The sequence below is a fragment of the Stigmatopora nigra genome, chromosome 14 (assembly GCF_051989575.1).
Source record: "Stigmatopora nigra isolate UIUO_SnigA chromosome 14, RoL_Snig_1.1, whole genome shotgun sequence".
Taxonomy (NCBI): Eukaryota; Metazoa; Chordata; class Actinopteri; order Syngnathiformes; family Syngnathidae; genus Stigmatopora; species Stigmatopora nigra.
In genome coordinates, this window is record NC_135521.1 from 5,131,921 (window position 1) to 5,151,751 (window position 19,831).

Consider the following 19,831-nt stretch of genomic DNA (forward strand, 5'->3'; position numbering starts at 1 on the left):
AGCCAGAAAGAGTAGGTTATCATTTTCAGATGAAAATCTTTCTTGCAAGACTTTGTTGGAAAGACTGTTCCAAGTGGATATAAAAGTTAAGACAAAAGACACGATAGAATTTCCTGACAATCAGAAACAAAAGGAAAGCAGTGAAAAGAGACAGACTTGCTTACTGATCAAGGACATAAAGTCTGTACTCCAAATCTTTCCATTGGGTGAACCACACGAATGAAATCTGCTCTTTTTCAACTCAGAAACATCTGCTATCTAAAATATACCGGCCTCAAAAATGGCATCAACTTTTTTTGGATTCTTTTGCCATTTTTTAACTTCCTATTTTCCAGCCCTCTGCTGCCGCGCTGTGGCGAGAAGCAGGAAATGTCAAGAATGACTTAACAGCGAACCACCTGTGTGTACTTTCCACAATGGAAAGAATGATGATGTGTATATTTATCTTCTGAGATAGATAATGTATGTTTGTATTTTTCAGGTACCCCGAGATTTAGCCACGGGCCTGCCAAGCCACATAACGTCCTCGCATTAATGAAAATGAAGACCACATTGGCTTTGTGTTTATGTGCACGTTGGCTGATTGGATCTCATTTAAGTAGAAACAGATCCAAGAATGATAATTGCGCCTAATAGGATGGAATTTGTGCAACTGTGTCAAACGGCAGCATGGCGGGGCTGCTGCTCAAGGGCCATTCGGGTCAATTGAAAACACACACACACACACTGGCTACACTAGCCAGCGGGCGTAATTGAAGAGGCCTGGAACAACCAACAATAAACCAAAAAAATGCTCCTAAGTGTACTTTGAAATGACTGGAAATGTACAAAACAAGCAGGAAATTTGCAAAACCACTGCGCTCTGGTCGCCAGCCAATCGCAGAGACAAACCACTATTCCCGCACACACTATAGACAATTAGAACTTTTAGCTATATCTATACTTACCGAAGAATGTATACATCATTTGCATTTCGGTTGGGCAATTTTTTGTTTGATCAAAAAACACCATTAGAATAACAATAATGATAGGGACAACAACAGGCTAAACAATCCATCATCTGATAGCATAATTAGCATTTTTTTCAGATAACTATAGCAGGAAATAAAATAAAACATATCAGTTACACTTGAGTATTAGCCAAACTATTTTTTTAAATGTGACTAACAGTCCAGAAAATGTGATATGAATTTACATCTGTGCAATCACACTACAACTTCAGATAATTCAAGTCATATTTTAAAAAGATGTTCTTGTAGTTTCTCATGCAAGATGATCACTTAATCAAGGAGACAGTCGGTGGAAATACCGAGATGAGAACATTGCACGTGTGACTAGCAATGGGAGAAGCTGCCACCCATGTAGAAACACAGTTTAACATAGTACGTTAGGATGTTCGTTAGCAGCCTGTCGCTTTGATTGGGACCAGAACTCCCACGCCTGACAGAGATGGACCGTGCGTCATCTTCCGATTAATTCCCACACTTCCCCAGAGGGACGGCATTGCCGCCCATCAGGCTGGACGTCCAGCCAAGGTCGACCAGAAAGCTCGGAGGCTCCGTTCAAGCCTGTCCGTTTACATGTGTAGGAATTGAATCATGAGCGTACGGAATCCTCCAACAGAGCTCGAGTCGTGCCAAAATGATTCATGTGCAAAGTCTACAAATCTCAACAACGGTTTCATCAACTGGGGACGTGCAGGCTTCAATCAAGACCATGAGGTCTCTATTAGGAAGACCGTGATGAAGAATGAGGCCTGTGGCAGCATCCCAACACAGCTCAGAAGATAGATGAAGATATTTTCGCTATTTATTTCGACTGTTAAAACGCCTTACAGTTCTACCGAAAACAGCAATGTCCAACCACGATGATTAACGTTACCTTAAAATATACCTCTCATCCTAACCTTGCCGCCTGGCCGACCCGTATATCGGAACAAAAACGTAGATAATGATAGGCCACTAACCATATCCTCACTCTATTAGCTGCAGGATGTTTGTGATGATAGGTAGCAACTGAAAGAAGAAAAACCTCTGGGCAATACACAAGTGTTTACAATCAAGCGGTTGTTAGAGAACAAGCACACCCACTGAGATCATGCTCAGAGAAGAATGAATGAACACACACAAACACACACACACTGCGAGCAAATGAACACCATAGTATGTGTAAATTCGATAAGTGCTTTTTGGAGGAACCATTTGAGTTAACGCCCTTTTCTGTGAGTGCAATGATGCAAGTGCGATGTGTTTCCCTCTAGTGGCAATAATGGTAAAAAAGCGCTTGAGTGGCAGAATGACACTTTGTCTTAACCCCCCAAAAAAGAAAAGCTTGAGATAGGGACAACACATTTTAATATAGGCATTGTGGGTAAATAATAAAAGGATTTTTTTAAATCTCTGGCTCATTAATATTTGAGATGTACATTTAGTAAGACGTTCTTCACTTTTTTCCTATTGCATCAAAATGAGTCCTATGAACTCACCTTTATGCCATTCTTCTCAATTCCATGTCAATGTTGCCGTCTCTTTGGTGACAATTGGTCCTTATTTTTTGAACATCTCATGCAGCTGGACCTGGAAACAACAACTTGATGTTAGAAATATCAAGAAATTTTGGGATATTGTTCATTTATGTTGCTGTCAGTTGTTTCATTTTATTCTCTATGGCCATCAAATGTGCCACCTGAAGTTAAAGACAATGTGAAGACTACACTGCACTTTTAGTATCTTTACAACAGATGGCGCTAGTGATAAACAGCTGTGCTTGTAACGTGCTCCACTCTTAAAGATACATCAGCATGCCTACATCAGAAAAAAACAACAACAGGAAAATCAGTAAATTAATAATCTATCTATTGTCAAAGACCCATAGTTTCAATTTATTGATTTATTTTTAATCCAAACCCTATACAAAATTCAATTGCAAAGGGGGTAAAAAATACATTCCTAAGGATTACCACGTGTATGGTATGTAGTATGTAGCTGTTCTAATTTCCATGATTAGCGCATTAAAAATGAGGAAGACAATCCTTTAGATACTGTCAAATGGTAGCCAAGTTGGCTCAGCAGACCACATGTGCAGTCTTGGGGGGGCTTTTCTAAAAATAGCTCAGCAATGATGGGCAGGACTTGAAGTTAAGGAGTCTCGATTGCCTGGGGGAACAAAAAAAATCATCGTTCTCAATCGGGAAAGTCTATTTAAATAATGACGACAACGAGGAAAGCTTGCTAGATGAAAGTTAAATTTCAGGACAGTATTTTTTTTTATTTGAAGTCAAAGCTGAGTAGAAGTCTTATTGCACTAAGCAAAGAATGCACAATAAAAGTTGGAGGAGGGGGTTAAAAATAAATGTTAATATGTCACACTGACTGTACTAAGAGTTGAATTTCTTAATTTATCAGAAACCAAAAAAACAAGTGCAGTGGGACAGTGAGCTTGAGTTTAAACAGATCTGACTTGTCCTGACTCAATTGGGAATTCCAGCATGCAGGTGGGGTCAAATGGGACATTTCCAGGTGTCCACAGCTGGAGAGGGCTCAGAAAAAATTCCAATGGGATTATTCTATTAACAGTTTGGGCCCCCTGAGTTCTCATGTCCACCCAGGAATCAGAACAAAAAATGACATGAGTCTAACTTGGGCAAATTGCTATAGGTTGAAAAACTGCAAAGTGGACTTTTTCCCCAGCAGAGCCCAGCAGGGTGCGGCGTTCCAGGGAAGGAATTGCTAAGACCTTTGCTTGCATCTCAGCAGTCACCGCAGGACAATAATAAAGTGTGATTAAGGGAACCGGTAGCTTATGACTGAAATTTTTCAAACCGTGACCTCTCTGACACCTGGCTCTCATCATATGACTTGGACACTTTTAAATATCATATCAAGTCAGATGACTAGGAAGCTTTTAAATATCATCGATACCAGAGAAACTTACTCACGAGAGCAGAATTACGTGGATTTTGAACCATTGAAAACGCGCCCTGGCTCCGTTGGTCGCGACGATTGGTGCGAAAAGGCTTTACTCACGAGGCAAATTATTTTGGAAACAGAACAAGCAAGAGCAGAGTAACGTGGGTTGGGTGAAAACCTTGCGCAACGGGCCTTCTGCAGAATTTCTGACTGAACATATTGACTTTAGTTGACCGCAGGCTGTCATGTGTTTCACAATATTATTCCCACACAAGAGCGATAATCACAGGCTACTACGTTTGGTCTCATTTGGGCTGGAACACAAAGTAACCTCTGATGGACATGGTTTTATATGTCGAGTTACGAATCGTGGGGTTGTTTTTGTTTCACAAATAAATGGGAAGTATAGGCATTTGAATGACCCAACTGGATGTTTTTGGAATGTGAAAGGAAGCTGGAATACCTTGGGGAAATTATAACCATGTGTACATATGTCAATACATTTGCGTTCTCTTGTATACAAGTAGTATATGTAGTACATGTTGAGATTGACTGCAATAGGCGTCCAATCCATTTGAACGGGGATGGTCTGACAGTGATAATAATTAAGAATAGTTCATAACTTTAGCTATAACGAGTTACTACTACTGAGTTGACCTACCCTTACTGTTGCTTTGGTGGATGGTTGCATGAATGGATGCTTTTCAGCTCATTTTGCTGACATGTCCGTCTCGGGGAGTGTACAAAACAGGGAGGGAATGAAGTTGGGGGGTTGAGGAAAGGAAAAAGTGAAGCGGTTGCTGCGATGGTGACTTTTCTCCACCCCTTTAACGACTGAAAAGCCTGCGAGGGAGGGGAAAAGGCACATTAGGCAAACGAAGGGGGTGCTTGACATGAAACCAACTAGACAAAAGAAGCGTGGACTCTCTTTGGAAGTTAACCAGGAAAGCAAGCAAGCAAAGGAGGGAGAAATGTGGTGTTGAAGTCACTTTTTCACGATCTTCTGGCATACTTGATATTTTTTTTTTTGTTTGTTAAATCCCAAGCAAGACAAGCTTTTAAACAACCCAACTTTTTAAACATTTTCCTCAGGGAAATTCTACACAAGTACAGTAAGTCTTTCGGTGTGGAATTACTGCCTCTAACGCAACTAAACTAACCGGCTGCGTTTAACCACACGTGGCATACATACTACTAACTTTTATCGTAACGTAAACCCTTTTAATAGTGGACCAACACAAATAGAAGTTGGACCAAGTAGTGGTTTAACTTTAAATTCGAGCAGTGGGTGGAAAACAAAATGTATCAGGTTGCGTGTTTACCAAGCGACCATGAGGGAGAGGGGAAATGTCATTTTGCCATACATATTTCATGAATATATAATCACTCACCTATTAACTCAAACATTATTACCAAATACTTACCCAAACGTGCCGTTTAATTGTTTAAAGACTACTAGAAAGGGTGGTTGTGGACAAAACGTGGCCGCGGTCGCGTCTTCTTGATGGAAAGGAAAGGTTGCCTTCAATGACCCCACGTGAAGCTAAGGAAACTAGCTAAACGTGAAATATGCGTGATGTTGCTTGAAAAATTCCGTTCACTGTTAAATGACTCATGGTGTTTCGTTTCAAAGTTACATTCAGGTCATATTTGCAGAGTTTATTTTTTGTTGTTGCTTGAAGTGAAGGAATAGCACAGGTTCTCGCGTGTGGGTGTATTTTGGGGTTTTTATAGGAAGTGAATTCGTCCTAGGTACATCATTATTATTAGGGTTGCTTCTTATGTTGCCAAAATTACGAGCCCGCGACTCTGCACCTGAATGTGGCCGCAGGAATGGTCCCGGGTCTGTTCCCCCCAACCTCGGACACCCAGAGAGGCAGCTGTCCCAGGCTTTGTACGCCTGTTGGGACGAGTTTATTTTCTTGAAAACTAGCGAGTATAAAGAGTCGTCTCTGCTGTTTTGGGTGTCCAGCAGTGGTCCACAAACTCGAGTTGTTGAGGTCACAAACCTCGGAAGACAAACACCAACAAAAGGACTTAAAAAGCAGAATTACGCGTGCCATTGAACTGAAAAGTTAAATATACCAGAGTTGTACTTGGGTAGTCATTACTTCTGCACTAATGGTTACTTCTAACCGCCAGATTGCTTGTTCCACATTAGCATTACAAATATCTTACACATCCTTTACTATTGGCTGGCAACCAATTCTCATTATCAGATAAAAAATATATGTTCTTGTTCTTAAAACCAAACATTGACGATTTTGGTGCCAAAAAATACTTTTCAAGTCAAACGGATTAAACAAACAGGAACTTGCCACGTTTACTGGTAACTTTCTTTTGCTTCCCAGGATGAACACAATCCATTCATTTCCATTGAGTGCTGTAATGTTGCGTCATTCAGGTGACTACAGCACAGGTATTTCAGGAAGTAGCTTCCTTATATGGTGTCTCATCCTCCTGCTTCCACACTTCTACAATTTTCTCCGACAAATCTCCACCAAACGTGACTTTATTGACCCTGAACATGTCACATGAAGGCCCAGGCAAACCGTTTCCCTGTCTTTTTCTCTTCTCTAACTCCTAATTTCATTTGACTAATTTTCTATCTAGATCAGACATGGGCAAACTATGGCCAGAAATTAGTTTGACCAGGTGGCGCTTTCATTCAGGGGTTATTACAGTACTACCACGTGCGATAGGCATGTACTACGCCTCTATACATTCCTTATTTAGTTGCATGTAAAATATAGCGCGTGATGATGTAATTTCCTTCGGGGGTTATCTTTTTCTGAATATGATATCTAAACAATATTCATCTCATCACTATACAGGTAATTTATACAGGTAATTTTACTAGTCTACTCGGTCTCAATAAGGCCCACAGGAACCTAATGGGAATTGAACTCAGTGAGGCGGGTGTGCTGCTAACCACTCCTCCAGCGGTTTAATCAACTTGATGTCTTAATGTCCGATGTGCTTGCGAAGGTTAGCATGGGGTGTCATTTACAAAACGGCCCCCCTCTCTCCTCTCTTTCCAAACGGTCTTTACAGTACAATTGCAGCCCGCTGGACTGCGAATAATCCCATTACACACTCGCCTCATGATCACATACTGGATGTGTCCCTCGAGTGGTCGGGTGGGGAGCCGTTGGCCCGTGACCCCCGCCACTTGGTCCTAAAAAAATCCTCCCATAAAAGCTCAAAAGGTGATTTCAACTGATAAGAAAAAGGGTCCTTAACTCTAGCATAGGGGTGGGCAAACTTTTGACTTGACTCAAGTATTAACATACTCATCATTCATCATTTAACTAAAAAGTATAAAGTACAAAGTAAAATAAAAAGGAATGTTTTAAGAAATATTAAAATGTCATTTTTAAAAAGAGAGAGACGGCACCATCTTGGGAGAAAAAAAACATTTGGACAACGTCGGTGGGCCGGATTAAAAAGCCTAACGGGCCACGTGTGGCCCGCGGGCCGTAGTTTGCCCACCGATGTGTGCTCTAGCAACACTATTCCTCCCGCCATGCCTTTTGAACGGCAAATCCATAATGCCAATGGCTATATTAAGAATATCATGCTTCATGCTCTCCAAATGTTTTCCAGCCTGGTGATTATGGCAGAGTGAGAGCGATAGAATGTGTCAGGGTGGTCGTGACTCCATCTGTGTTCCAGGTTGTAACGACCTGTCCCGTCCGTCCTCTGTGCAGAAATTTGCGCGTGTTGTCCTCTGCCACCTGATATTGTTTGCTCCTTCCTTCATGTGTCCCCGTGTGTGTTTATATTTGCGCCCGTGCCGCCAACGCCTCTCCATTCCAGTCCTCCCCTTGCTGGACGGACGTCAGTCTTTGTTTGCAATGGGGCTTTCGCATGCAAATGTTTCCATTGTTGTCTTGCTTTGAAGACGGGTCGCCGCGGGAGTCCATTCAATGCCATTCGAGATCCACAATGGCTCACCGTGTGGTGCCTCGTTAGGGAAAAGGGGGAAATGTTAATTAATTTAGCTTATTTTTTAGTTGAAATGGCAACAAGACGGTTTGATATACAGTAATCCCTCGAATACCGCGGTTAATGAGAAAATTGCAGAGTAGGGTCACCCCTATTATAACTACATTTTTATTTTGTTGTTGTTGACAAGAACAAATGGGAATGAAATTAAATTTGGCAAAGGTTCATTAAAAACAAAAAGGAGCTGAATGAACTATGAACTGGTGACACCGTTCCAAACTTTCTCTTGTGTTTCCAGAGAAAAGATGGCACCCTCGCTCCTCCGGGCCTACAGGAGGCGCTGGTGGATGGCGGTGACGGCGGTACTGGAGAATCTCCTTTGCTCGGCCGTGCTCCTGGGTTGGGGTTCGCTTCTCATCATGCTAAAGCGAGAGGGCTTCTACTCGCATCTCTGCTCGGGTGAGCCTCGCCGATTCATTGGCGCTCGGCGTAAGGGATTGGCCGACGCGTTCTAAATCGCCGCCGCTGGCAGAAAACGACTCGGTGGTGGTGTCGTCCTTGGTCAACTCGTCCGCCGGCGAGGCGGAGGAGTGGCTTAGCTGCGTGGACCAAGAGGAGATGTTGAACCTGGGCTTTACCATCGGTTCCTTCCTGCTCAGCGCCACCACCTTGCCACTGGGGATCTTGATGGACAAGTTCGGGCCACGCCCCATTCGCCTCACGGGCAGGTAAGCATGTGGAGCTCGCCACAAATGGTACTGGGCTCGGCCAGACAATTTACTAGGGATCCTGATGACGTTTTTTGGGCAGAGTACATTTTTTTAATTGGCACATTCTTTTTCATCCATTACTTTTCAATTGGCATGGGAAAGTGTTGAGTTGAGGAACGAAGGAAATTGCGATGACGCACGACTATTGGATTTTTTTCCACCTCTGACCCGAGGAGTAAAGTAAAGTAGACCGATGGCATTCCCGTAGTGGGAAGGGAGGGTTTTTTTTTTACCTTTTGTCTAGTCAATGTCAGTCAATGAGTTCAAATGAATTAGGCGTGAGTGTGTATGAGTTAACCCGTTAATTAAGGAATTCCAACACCCAAATGTTGAGCTGCATATGCAGAAAATAAATGGCATTCATCTTCAACTTTAGCTTACGTGTGTAGAACATCCATCACACGCACACACTTATGGAACTATGTCAGTGATGATATGATGTCACTTTTTTAACATTTTTCCTTTCCCTTTTCTCCAGCTCGTGTTTCGGTTTGTCCTGCATTTTAATGGCCGTGTCTGCCTACAACCCTCCGAGTGAGTCTGCAAACAAACACACATGCGATCTGCTGTGATAACCTTCACCTCACACACACACACACACACACACTTTGCCGAGATTAAAAGCGGAAAGCGATGAGTGCGAACGTTTCAAAAGGAACATGGAGCCATCCCACGCCGCTCGTCAAAGCGTCCCCCTGCCAAAAAAACATGAGCTCCAGACGGGAACGTGGTCAAAAATGTGGCGCCCGCCGCGAGCCGATCATACTTTTCATATGACTGGGCTTGGAAATACAGCATGTTCTGATCAGATAGGTTCATTAAATAGCGTGCTAACCTTGGAATGCTAACTAGGCTAATGTTCCAATTGGGTACGTTCATTAAATACTGTGCCAACCAACTTTGGAATGCTAACACAGTATGTACACGCCCTTCCCAATAGGTCTTAAGACAATAGAGATTGTTTATTTTTTGTCCATGCCGTGTCTGTTAATTGGCCCGGTTTGATTAGAGTATCGCGTTACGAGCCATTTGATGGACTGCTGACGTCACAGACACAACGAAACGAGACACCGCGGCTAGTTGACAAACAGGATGACGCTTTCTTTGTGCTTTAACTCTTTCCCGACAGCCCTGTCGGCCCTGATCTTTCTGGCCCTGTCCATGAACGGCTTCGGGGGCATCTGCCTGACCTTCACCTCGCTCACGGTGAGACACGCAAGTGATAAAACAACAAGTAACAAAAAACACACTGGTTTTGAAATGTGCGCCTTCTTATGCAAAGCCCGCGTTTGAATGCAAACTCTAAAGGTCACGGCTCCAAAGGTCGTACCGGTCGGGAAAAAAAGGCCTCTAAAGTCAGGAAAATGAAAATAATTGTTTGCTGATAACCCGGACAGATTGGCTAGCGTTCCATTTTTTGGAATCATGACCCAGAAATGACTTTTTCGGGGGATGGTCTAACTCAGTCATGGTTTCCTTCAGCTGGCCAATTAGGGAGGTCACGTTGAATGGACAACCAATCAATTTTCAGCAAAATTAACAATTCTATGAGTGAAATGTTTAGAAACATTACTCACCTAAAAATGGCTCCAATCATCTTTTTTGAGCATCAGCTTTATTGTATAGCATTCATATTTTTTTCAAATAAATATAATTGTTTTTACTAACAAAAGTGGATGTGAAAATGCACCCTTTGTTAATTCTCTTTTACAACATTTTGACATGTAATTACAAAAGGACATTTTCGTAAATATTATAGCCTTTGAAAAAAACTTCAGAATTCCAATGATTGGTGTTAAAATGTCCCTTTTGTCATGGTGTCGCGCTTCAAGCGTCGGCATTGCATAATGCATGAAAGAAATCCGATCTGGCAGGAAAGTTTTGGTAGCCGGCCGGCCGGCCGGCCGGCGTGGCCGAAGCCTCTGTTTGTCTCAGCTGAGGCAACAGTGTGTCATGTTTACATTGGCGTGGGACACGTGTCCCCGCGTGTCCCCGCGTGTGATGTGTCAGCTGCTCCGACCAGTCGCCAAGCGCCTTTTATCGTCGCTGCCCCCCTGGCCGGCCGGGTATTTTGGTCGGCGGCGTTCCCGCGGGAGCCCGGCGTACATTTCGCTCCCCCTGCCGTCCGCCAATGGCCAGCCCGCTCGGGGCGCACACCCACTCTTTGCCGACCGTCTCTTGGCCCACTCACCTCTATTTCAAACATTAGAAGGCCAGACTATCCTGTGACGGCAGCCGCGACCCTTCCCCGTTCTCTCCGGTCTGAAGTCAATCAATTTTGTCTCTGGATACGGGTCACCGATGCACGTGTTGTCGGTACACGTGCACAATGGAAGGCTGTTACCATGTTTTCTTAAGACATTAAGACATTATTATACGACGCATAAAGGTCAAATTGTCTTGTGGTTGAGTCTTAAAGTCTCACTATCACGGGTTTTAAACTCAAACGATTGAATCTTATTCAATCGTTTGAGTACCAAATTAATTTCTAAATGTAAAATTCCCTTGGGACAGCCATTTTCATTTTTCTTTCTTTTCTCCAACATGAAATCTCTCTTTTATCAAATCGTAAGTTTGTCCTACGAATCAGATCAAGTTTTAGTTTCAAGTTGGCAACTAAAGCTGAAGCTCTCCCTTTCAAATCGTTAAACTTTCCTTCACGACATCCTTTGACGCTGGCTTTTGACTTTTGGCTCCAATGCTGGAATGAAGGCACGCCTCTTGTTAAAAGCCTCAGAATTTTTATCACAATGCCAGCGGGAACATAAAATGTTATTTGAGCGCATGACCATGGCGAGCTGTCAATGTTCCTCGTGCTCAGCAACACAAAAAAAAACAGCAGGAAGCACGGAGGAGCCTGTGTCGTCCCTCGGGGTTCAACTCCAAAGGAAGTTTAAAAGCCCCGTTGTTGTTGTCTTTGGAAGGGGACTTCCAATCCAGCAACCATGGTCTCCCCTCTTTATTTTTTGGAGGAGCAGCTGGATGGGAGAGTACTAAGTACTAATGCGAGGGATGGTCGGCACAAATCAGCTGTGGTTTAGTGTTTCCCGCTGGGCCGCAGCTGTCAAACCAAACAATTCCCACCAGAGGCTTTTAAAAAGAAAACTGAAAAACGGATCAAATATGCAATCAAAAGCACATTTTGGCAGTTTGGGAAATTCTGTGGTCCAACAGAGTGGCATCTTTGTTCATGGATTGGCAGTCTTAAAGTAGTCCTCTGAATCCAGTGAGTGATTTTGAAGTTCTGGGTTCAATTCCCAGTAGTTCCCATTTCGTTTTGAATCCTCTTTGACAAGATTCTGTCAAATCTGCAATAGTGAGACTTTTGGTCTTGTTACAATTTCCTTTCATTCTTACGACTGACTACGCCGCCCCCCCCCCCCCCCCCACTGAATCCGGGTAACCTCTTTCCATCCACTGTTGCATAATCAAAGGCCAAATTTGGCCTCTTTTCTGAAGCGATTAACGGTGATTAAAGTCAGCGGCGGGGTCACACGAGCCTCAGGTGAGTGAGCCCACCGGGAGCCAGACCTGAGATAATGCTACGCGACAAGGCTCCGGTCCAGGTCGGCCTCGACCCCGCTCAACTTGGCTATGTCACTTAACGCCAGAAAGAAATGTGCAGACGGACTTAATCTGGCCGTTAGTTAGCTCACGTGGTTGGAATCAGTTTACTTTGATATTTGTAAGAGACTCAAATTGGGGGGCCTTCAAGCCCACTTTCCAGAAATCCTGGAGGTTCATAAATCCACTGTTTGAGGACAACGTTTACTAATGTGCACCCTGTCATGGTAGTTTCAAAAAAAGGGGAATATTGGGATAATCCGTCAAAGGATTCAAATGTTTTCTCATTCTGGTGCACAATCATATTTGCTGTTTTTTGGTTTTGGATTGGTCAAAAAAAGGTTAATTTGCTCAAAATCCATTAGAAGAAAATGGCCAATCGTTAAACTAAGGTTAGACTTGAAAATTTGACATGGGAGAATAGAATAAGCAATATTTTCTGTTACAAGTGGAACTAAATGGAGACAAATGGATAAGATGGCGAAAAAGGGACAAGCCAGACGGCGAGGTCGTTGTTCAGGCATACCGACAATCCATTACATGTGATCTCGTAATGGTCACCGGCCCACCGAAAACTTGTGGGGTTTGCCCGCGGCCACAATGGAGCTTTTGTGGCGCCATCTAAGCTGCTTATTACTGTAAATGGGTCAACCTGCTGTATGATGACTTAGGCTAAGCAAGCCGCGTTTTGATCCCGCCACACTTCTGAGAATATGTGCCAATCAGAACATGGCTTAGCCTTGCTGGTTGTACGGGGTCAGCGAGCAGTGGGGTCAGAAGTCGGACAGAAAAAAAAAATGACTGGCGTACTCGTCGTGGTGGCCATGTTACTGTAAGGCGCCACGACGAAGAAAAAAAAAAGGCCTGCGCTGGCTCTACCGGTGGCGCAAGGTTGAAAAGGCCTGCCCCATGCTGGTCAGATTTATATTGAGTATGCTAAAATAAAGGGAAGAAGGAAAAATAAATATATAAATATGGAAGAAAGCATTGGTGAAAATCCATGTCAGAATTGGAAAGGCATATAATAGAGAGAACAAGAGATTTATGCCAAAATAGTACTACTATGGCCTTTTTGTTTTCCCAGTTGCCCAACATGTTCGGCGCCCTGAGCTCCACCGTCATGTCTCTGATGATCGGCTCGTACGCCTCCTCCGCCGTCACCTTCCCCGGCGTCAAGCTCATTTACGACGCGGGCGTCTCCTTCGAGGTGATCATGTGGTCCTGGGCCGGCCTGGCCGGCTTCGTCTTTGCCAACTGCTTCGTCAATTGGCCCACCGAAGGCTTTCCCACGCCAGACGAAGTTGATTATAGGTTGGTCTTTTGGACATTCTGTCTTTTGTTCAACTCCAACAATGGCACTATTATAATAACCATTGTTGAAGTGTGGGTGTGTCTCCATTTTAACCATTATTTTGGTGTCTGTGTGTGTGACAGTAAAATTCTGACACTCCAAGAAGTGCCCTCATCGGACCAGAAGATTGTGAGAGAGCAATTAACGGAGAAAAATGGCGACGTCCAACATTCCACCGAGAAACTTTCCAACGGAGGCGATGTCGGAATCAAGAAGGCCAAAACAGGTACTCGCCAATTGCAGAATACCCATATGATCATTGGACTTTTTAAAAATATATTTATCTAATTTCTAATATTTTTTATTATTACTATTTTTTCTCTCTAACCAATGTCAGTATATTACTTTTGAGATCATAGAATGAATTTCAAACAGTGACTTACTTTCTTTCCTCCTGTGTGAAGAGAGCGTTCCCTTCCGCCGTTCGGTCTTCTCGCCCATCTTCCTGTGGAGTCTGGTCACCATGGGGATGTCCCAGCTCAGGATCATCTTCTTCATGGGCGCCATGAACAAGATGCTGGAGTTCATGGTGACCCACGGCCAAGAACACCGTGAGTATCGCTCGACTCCGCCTCCGTCCCCTAAGAAGTCTATCCACCGACGCCCCCCCTCTCTTTCGCATTCCAGCTTCGGAGGAGTTGATGATCGAAAGCGTGGAAAAAGGTAGGAGGTGACCCCGAAAAGCAAAAGAGCGCCTTTTCGTGACCCTGGACGCGTGCGCTCTCTTTCTTTCAGTCAGCTTCTACTCGTCCATCTTCGGCACCCTGCAGTTGCTGTGCCTGGTCACGTGTCCGCTGATTGGCTACATCATGGACTGGAAAATGAAAGAGTGCGAAGAGGAGAAGGGCCCCGCCACAGCAAGTGAAAAGAGGTCAATTCAAGGCTTGCAACTTGAAAACTGGATTTTCAAATTAAAAGCGCTACATTTTTCAACCCTAATCTATGGTGGTCTTGACGTACTTGTGCTTCTTCAGCCCGAGCAGCGAGAACAAGCGAGACCGCAAGATTCAGAAAGTGACCAACGCCATGAGGGCCTTCATTCTCACCAACGTGCTGCTCATCGCCTTCGGTTGCTGCTCCCTCGTCGATTTCCTGCCGCTACAGGTGGCGTGCACAAAGTTTTGCTTTTTTGGGGTGGAGGAGTGGCCCACCCTCATTGACATCTTTTGTCATCCCTTGGCTAGATTCTGACATTCATCCTTCACACCATGGTTCGAGGCTTCATCCACTCCTGCTGCGGAGGCCTCTACGCCGCCGTGTGAGTTTTCGTTCTCCGACCGGGATCTTTTTAGAGCGGGGCTGTCCGACGCCATTCCTGGAAGGCCCTTCTTTCTGCTCTGTTTTCCTCTGACACTCAAGGAATCAAACTATGTGAATACAAACTATATTGGTGAACCTTCTGGAGAGCCTGCTGATGAGTTAATTATTGGATTCAGCTGTGTGGGTGGAGTTAGACAGGGGGCCTTTCATTTCCGGAATTGGACTTGTTTTAGCCAACTGCATTGAAAAAAGAGGCAAACTGCATTGACTCCCATTTTGAGTTTGATAAAAAGAGGCATTTTGCAGGAATTCTTGGAAGTTTTAAAAGGAATCCAAGATGTTTGGCTTGTCATTTTTCCCCCATCTTCAATCTCTCATGTGTTCAAAGGTCCTTTTTTTTAAGCTAACGCTGCGGTTTGCGACTCCTCCTAGATACCCGTCCAATCACTTTGGCACCCTGACGGGCCTCCAGTCCATGATCAGCGCCGTGGTGGCTTTGCTCCAGCAGCCGCTCTTCATCGCCATGGTCGGTCCGCTCAAAGGCGACCCCCACTGGGTGAGCGTGCGATAAATCCCCCCTTTCCCTCCGCCCAGCACAAATTGTGCCAAGGTGCAATAAAAAAGGCAAAAACCGGATGCAACTAAACACAAAGCTTTGTACTACGCGCAGATCAACGTGGGCTTGCTGATCCTGTCGCTCTCCGGCTTCCTGTTGCCCGGCTACCTGTTCCTCCACCGCAGATCGCTGATGAGGGAAAAGGAGGCCCGGGACAAGAGGGCGGCGGGCCAGGAGATGCAAGCGCTCAACGGCGCCGAGGCCAACGGTTTCAAGCACCACGGCAACGGGCAGGCGGCCGCCCAGGTTTAAAAATCCGGGATTGAAACCACCGTGGTATTTATTAGGATCAAGCAGCAATATGTCCAATGTTCATCGGCTCGGCGGAAACCAGGGGTGTCAAACGTGTGGCCCGCACCTGGGGAGTTGGGCACGGAACCTTCTGACTGACTGACGCCCACTTTGTAGCTCATTCGTACCCGTAGAATGAAATACTTTTTTTTTTGGAAGGCGAGGGCCTTCAAACTCGAATTTTGAGTGATGTGACTGACTGCGCTCTCCTCGATTTCATGTTTTTATACGCCGCCGTCAATGGCGCCCATTGAGTTCATGGGGAATGTTCACATACACCTGAAAATGCACAAAAAAATATTAAATGGGATATTCCCAAAAATAAGAAATAATGCGACCTGAAAATACTGCTGCAAAATTGACTCACTGACTGCCTGCCATTGACAACAATAGCCGTCCAAGTAGTCGTGGATGCTCATCTTTCGGCGCTAGACGTCCAATCCGTTTTGAGGGCGAGAGGCCAATGAACATCTGTTCCCGTTAAAGCGGATTGGACGTCCGGCGTGGTCAATGGCGGCCAGTAAGCCAACTTTTTGGGCCCAAAAAGCAAGCAACCAAAGTGAGTTTGACACCCCTGGCATTAAAGACGATAGAAGCCCATTCACCCACGTTTTGCAACCAAAGCCACGCACACGGGTTCAAAGTGGACAACGCACACGGACACGAAACGACACCGCCTCGCCGTCACGGTACTTGAAACACTTGAACAGTTTTCCTAGACGAATCATCGCAATCCTTGCTAACACCAAAGAGCAGCTTGGACGCTAGTAGAAACATTTTTTTTTCTCAGTATTGTTTGGAGAGCGTTTTGGTGCGTTAGGAATACAAAAGTTAGAAACATGATCAAATAACATTTAATTGCCGCTAGTTTTGGTTGTAGAGAGGCCATATCTACCTCCTCCATTTCAATATTTTGTACCGTCTCTTTGCAGCTGACTCCATTTTTTATTTTGGAGACGACCCCACAAAAAACAATATTAATTAATCAAACCTTTGTTTTTGCTTTTATGTTGGTCAAATCAATTTTTCCCAAAGGAACCCCAGACCGACTCTTCAATTCTGACGTGCCAATGAAACACTTTGTACTGCTTTATGCACCAAAATGAAACAAAATACACATTAAAAGTGTATTTTTGTATACGACGGCTGCAGTAGAATTGAAAAGGGAAGCGTTTGTCGAAGCAGCAAATGTTTTGTAGCGTACCGCTTTCTCGTCAGGTCGTGTTGATTGGCCAGTAACAATCCTGCCAAAAATAATGGACTGACTTTCTGTACATAGCCGCAAGGCACGTGTTGTATTTTATTATATATATTCAACTGGCTTTACTCTTATTTGCCGTGTGCCGTTTGCTGCAGTGTTTTTCGGAAGATGCTACTACGGTCGTATCTCTACTTACGAACTTTTTGTAAGTTGAAATTTTCCTACCTAGAGGCATTTGTAAGTCGAGGTACGACTGTACTTGCCGTGCTTCCTTTTTATTTTTTTCGCGATCACTTTGTAAAGGACAATTTGACTCTGCATTCACAGTTTGATTGTACGGTTTCCTTTTAGATGGGATGCCTTTATTTACTCTTTTGGTCCCTCTTCTCAATTTAAGCAAACGAGTACATTTGTGTGCCTTTTCCTGACATTTGGCTGCACGGCCATGTTTCAAATGGAAGAACAAAAAAGAAAAAGTGTCCAGATCTGGATCCAAGGTGGAGAAGGACCGCAACAGCATTAAGGCGGAAAGAAGAACCGCTTGGATTTGGAAAACTGGACAACACAGGCATCATAGCACCCCCGCGAGTGGATCTGGCATTGTTTAATCATTCCTGCAGTCTGTGAAGCTCATTTGGAACTTTAAATTGGAAATTATGTGCAGCATTCACTTTGAAAAAATGCGCCTGTTTTTGTTTTGTTTTTTTGGTCTAAGGTTTTGCACATGAACATGAACTTTGTATATTACCAATCACACACAGTTGTCGTTTTGTTGAAATGAATTAATCCTAGAAGCATTGCTTGTGCTTTTCTTTTTTTTTTATAAATAAATACATGAATGAAACACAATTTTGTGTCAAAGAGGTTTCATTTACAATTGCTCCAAAACACAGCAAAGTGGCTCAGTGTGAGTCTGCAAAGTTCAGACCAAAGTCATTCCTACTTGGTCAAATATGTATTTTTCTTGTTTAAAAAAAAGGCAGGGCTTAACTGTGTGTGTGTGTGTGCGCCAGGTCAAATTGTTGACAAAGCACGCAAGCATTGAAAACGGTAACAAAAGAATGTGTTTTTACAAAAAAATTCAAAGAGGGAGGAGACAGAGTCCAGAGCGCTTAAACGCATCACAAAGTTTCTACCCAGTCCATCTGTTCTTCCACAAAATGGTCTTGATCGGACTCCTATATACACGCACACATGCCTACCTGAGGCTGTTGCTATTGGTCTGTGAGCCAACCAGGCCGGTGTGATCGGGGCTGTGGCGGTTCTGGAACAAAGGGGAGGGTATCAGGAATAACATCATCCAAGAGTTTCACTTTGGTCTCGCTTCTTACCTTCTTCTTTTTCTTGTCTTTCTTTTTCTTCTTGCGATCGGGATCGTCGTCCCTCTTTTTCTTCTTCTTCTTAGGATCGGTGTCTGAAGGCGTTTCCGCTGCGTGGCAGACGTTCCCGTGAAAAACTGGTCTTAAAAACACGTGGGTGCGAGTGTAGTGTGAATGCGCTAGCTACCTGGTGGCAACGGGTCCTGCAGGCGATGGTGTTTGTGCTTGTGTTTGCTCTTCTTCTTTGGCGGCTGGATGTGCATCAGTCGGTACTGTTCCGGGAGCTTCAAAAGACAAAAAAAAGAAAAGACGTGATCATGTGTGTGTATGTTAACACAGTCATAAATAGATTTAATATAATTTTACAATTTCTCCCTCGCGGCCAAAAAGTTCCAAAATGAAGAGTTTTATCTTTACCGGGCCCGTGTGTAGTCTGAAGCCTGTTAGCAATGCACCAGTGAGCGGACTGAAGGAGTTTCCGGAAACGGGTGGCTTATCGATCAGCGATCGCAATGAGCTGCCGTCCTGATTCCCGGGACAGTCAATCATGCCTTGGAAAGAAAAAAAAGGAATATTAGACAGATTTTTTTTGTTGGGGGAGCGGGTTATGAAATATCATCCCACCTGGTAACTCTGGTAGAAAGTTGCTGAGCTTCTCCTTCACTTTCTTGCCACAGAATTTGTTGTAGGCATGCTCCAGGTTGTAGTGCGTGATGAGATTGGTATTGCCGGTTAACTCATTTCCAACTAAACACAACAATGATTACATTAACTATTTGGCTGCCAATGACAGCGTTACACGTCCAATTCATTTCTACCGTGGTCGAAAGATTGCTGCAAGATATCTACGTCTATTACTGTAAAAGAACACTAGGAAAACTGTCAATAGGATGTTTATATCATTGTGAATAGCAGAGAATGAGTTCTAATACAGTTTATTGTACTTTTGGATTAAAAAAAAAAACAATGCTATCTTCCAACTGGGTCATAAATACAGGTCGCCTTTATGAGTAATTTCATTTTAAGGTGAAAAGTCGCAGCACTTATGCGTCGTTTAGCTTGAAGAAGCGAGAATCTGCTTAGCTAACGTTAGCTGCCTTAGCATCAACTACTTTAAACTGCGCGTCGGTTATTGAGCTCGACTGGATAAACTCGTAGCACTTTAAAATTAAAGAAAGGAAGTAGAATAACACAATACCGGGTAGTTCTCGGAGTAAGTAGAAGGGTTCATTCATGGCTCCGGACTTCCTCAGAGGAGGAGGCCCCTCATCCCCGAGCTGTGGTGGCATCTGCCCCGCCACGGAGACTTGGTTTTGCGGCAGAGGAGGGTGCGGTTTCCCGGGCCCAAATCCCAGGGACGATGAACCGGGTGGTCCCTGAGTTTCATTCGGACCAAATAAAGTGGAGAATATTTCCGTCATAACCACTACTAATATTTGAATCGCCTAGATGTAAACAACAGTTTCTATAGGTTTACACTGACGAGTGTTGTTCCTCCATTGAAATGCCTCTTTGCGACGTTTTCACGTAATACCTGGAGTGAGCGGGCAAAATACCGTAATGCCTGGTCAGTCTCACCGAGAAGTAATAATAATCACAACCC

General features: G+C 44.1%; 3 protein-coding genes across 3 annotated transcripts in view; 1 reads left to right on the forward strand and 2 right to left on the reverse strand.

Moving 5' to 3' along the window:
- ssrp1a (structure specific recognition protein 1a) overlaps nt 1–5,465 on the reverse strand; it is a 31,807-nt gene extending 26,342 nt beyond the window's left edge. The window contains exons 1-3 of the mRNA XM_077732464.1: nt 5,333–5,465; nt 4,570–4,751; nt 2,486–2,576 (exon numbers count right to left, since the gene is read on the reverse strand). The gene's annotated coding sequence lies outside the window, so the exon portion shown is untranslated. The remainder of the gene's footprint in view (nt 1–2,485; nt 2,577–4,569; nt 4,752–5,332) is intronic.
- On the forward strand, nt 4,769–17,758 carry slc43a1a (solute carrier family 43 member 1a). Its single transcript, XM_077732465.1, has 14 exons — nt 4,769–5,020; nt 8,155–8,315; nt 8,389–8,584; nt 9,105–9,160; nt 9,756–9,832; nt 13,275–13,501; nt 13,625–13,767; nt 13,946–14,092; nt 14,169–14,204; nt 14,277–14,412; nt 14,516–14,645; nt 14,726–14,799; nt 15,234–15,357; nt 15,472–17,758. The coding sequence occupies exons 2-14, from the start codon at nt 8,162–8,164 to the stop codon at nt 15,667–15,669; spliced, it is 1,698 nt and encodes a 565-aa protein (XP_077588591.1). The 5' UTR covers nt 4,769–5,020; nt 8,155–8,161; the 3' UTR covers nt 15,670–17,758.
- On the reverse strand, nt 17,707–19,806 carry med19a (mediator complex subunit 19a). Its single transcript, XM_077732476.1, has 6 exons — nt 19,427–19,806; nt 18,853–18,975; nt 18,646–18,779; nt 18,416–18,512; nt 18,241–18,338; nt 17,707–18,173 (listed from the first exon to the last, which is right to left on the reverse strand). The coding sequence occupies exons 1-6, from the start codon at nt 19,647–19,649 to the stop codon at nt 18,108–18,110; spliced, it is 741 nt and encodes a 246-aa protein (XP_077588602.1). The 5' UTR covers nt 19,650–19,806; the 3' UTR covers nt 17,707–18,107.
- Between the last annotated feature and the right edge of the window lie 25 nt (nt 19,807–19,831).

Bases quoted from the DNA above. Each gene is read 5' to 3' on its own strand.
- slc43a1a (XM_077732465.1), top strand. From the start codon at position 8,162: ATGGCACCCTCGCTCCTCCGGGCCTACAGGAGGCGCTGGTGGATGGCG. The intron at 8,585-9,104 runs GTAAGCATGTGG...CCTTTTCTCCAG, and splicing joins CCCATTCGCCTCACGGGCAG to CTCGTGTTTCGGTTTGTCCT. The intron at 9,833-13,274 runs GTGAGACACGCA...TTGTTTTCCCAG, and splicing joins TGACCTTCACCTCGCTCACG to TTGCCCAACATGTTCGGCGC.
- med19a (XM_077732476.1), bottom strand. From the start codon at position 19,649: ATGACGGAAATATTCTCCACTTTATTTGGTCCGAATGAAACTCAGGGA. The intron at 18,513-18,645 runs GTAAAGATAAAA...TGTCTTTTGAAG, and splicing joins TCAGACTACACACGGGCCCG to CTCCCGGAACAGTACCGACT. The intron at 18,339-18,415 runs GTAGCTAGCGCA...TCTGCCACGCAG, and splicing joins GCAGGACCCGTTGCCACCAG to CGGAAACGCCTTCAGACACC.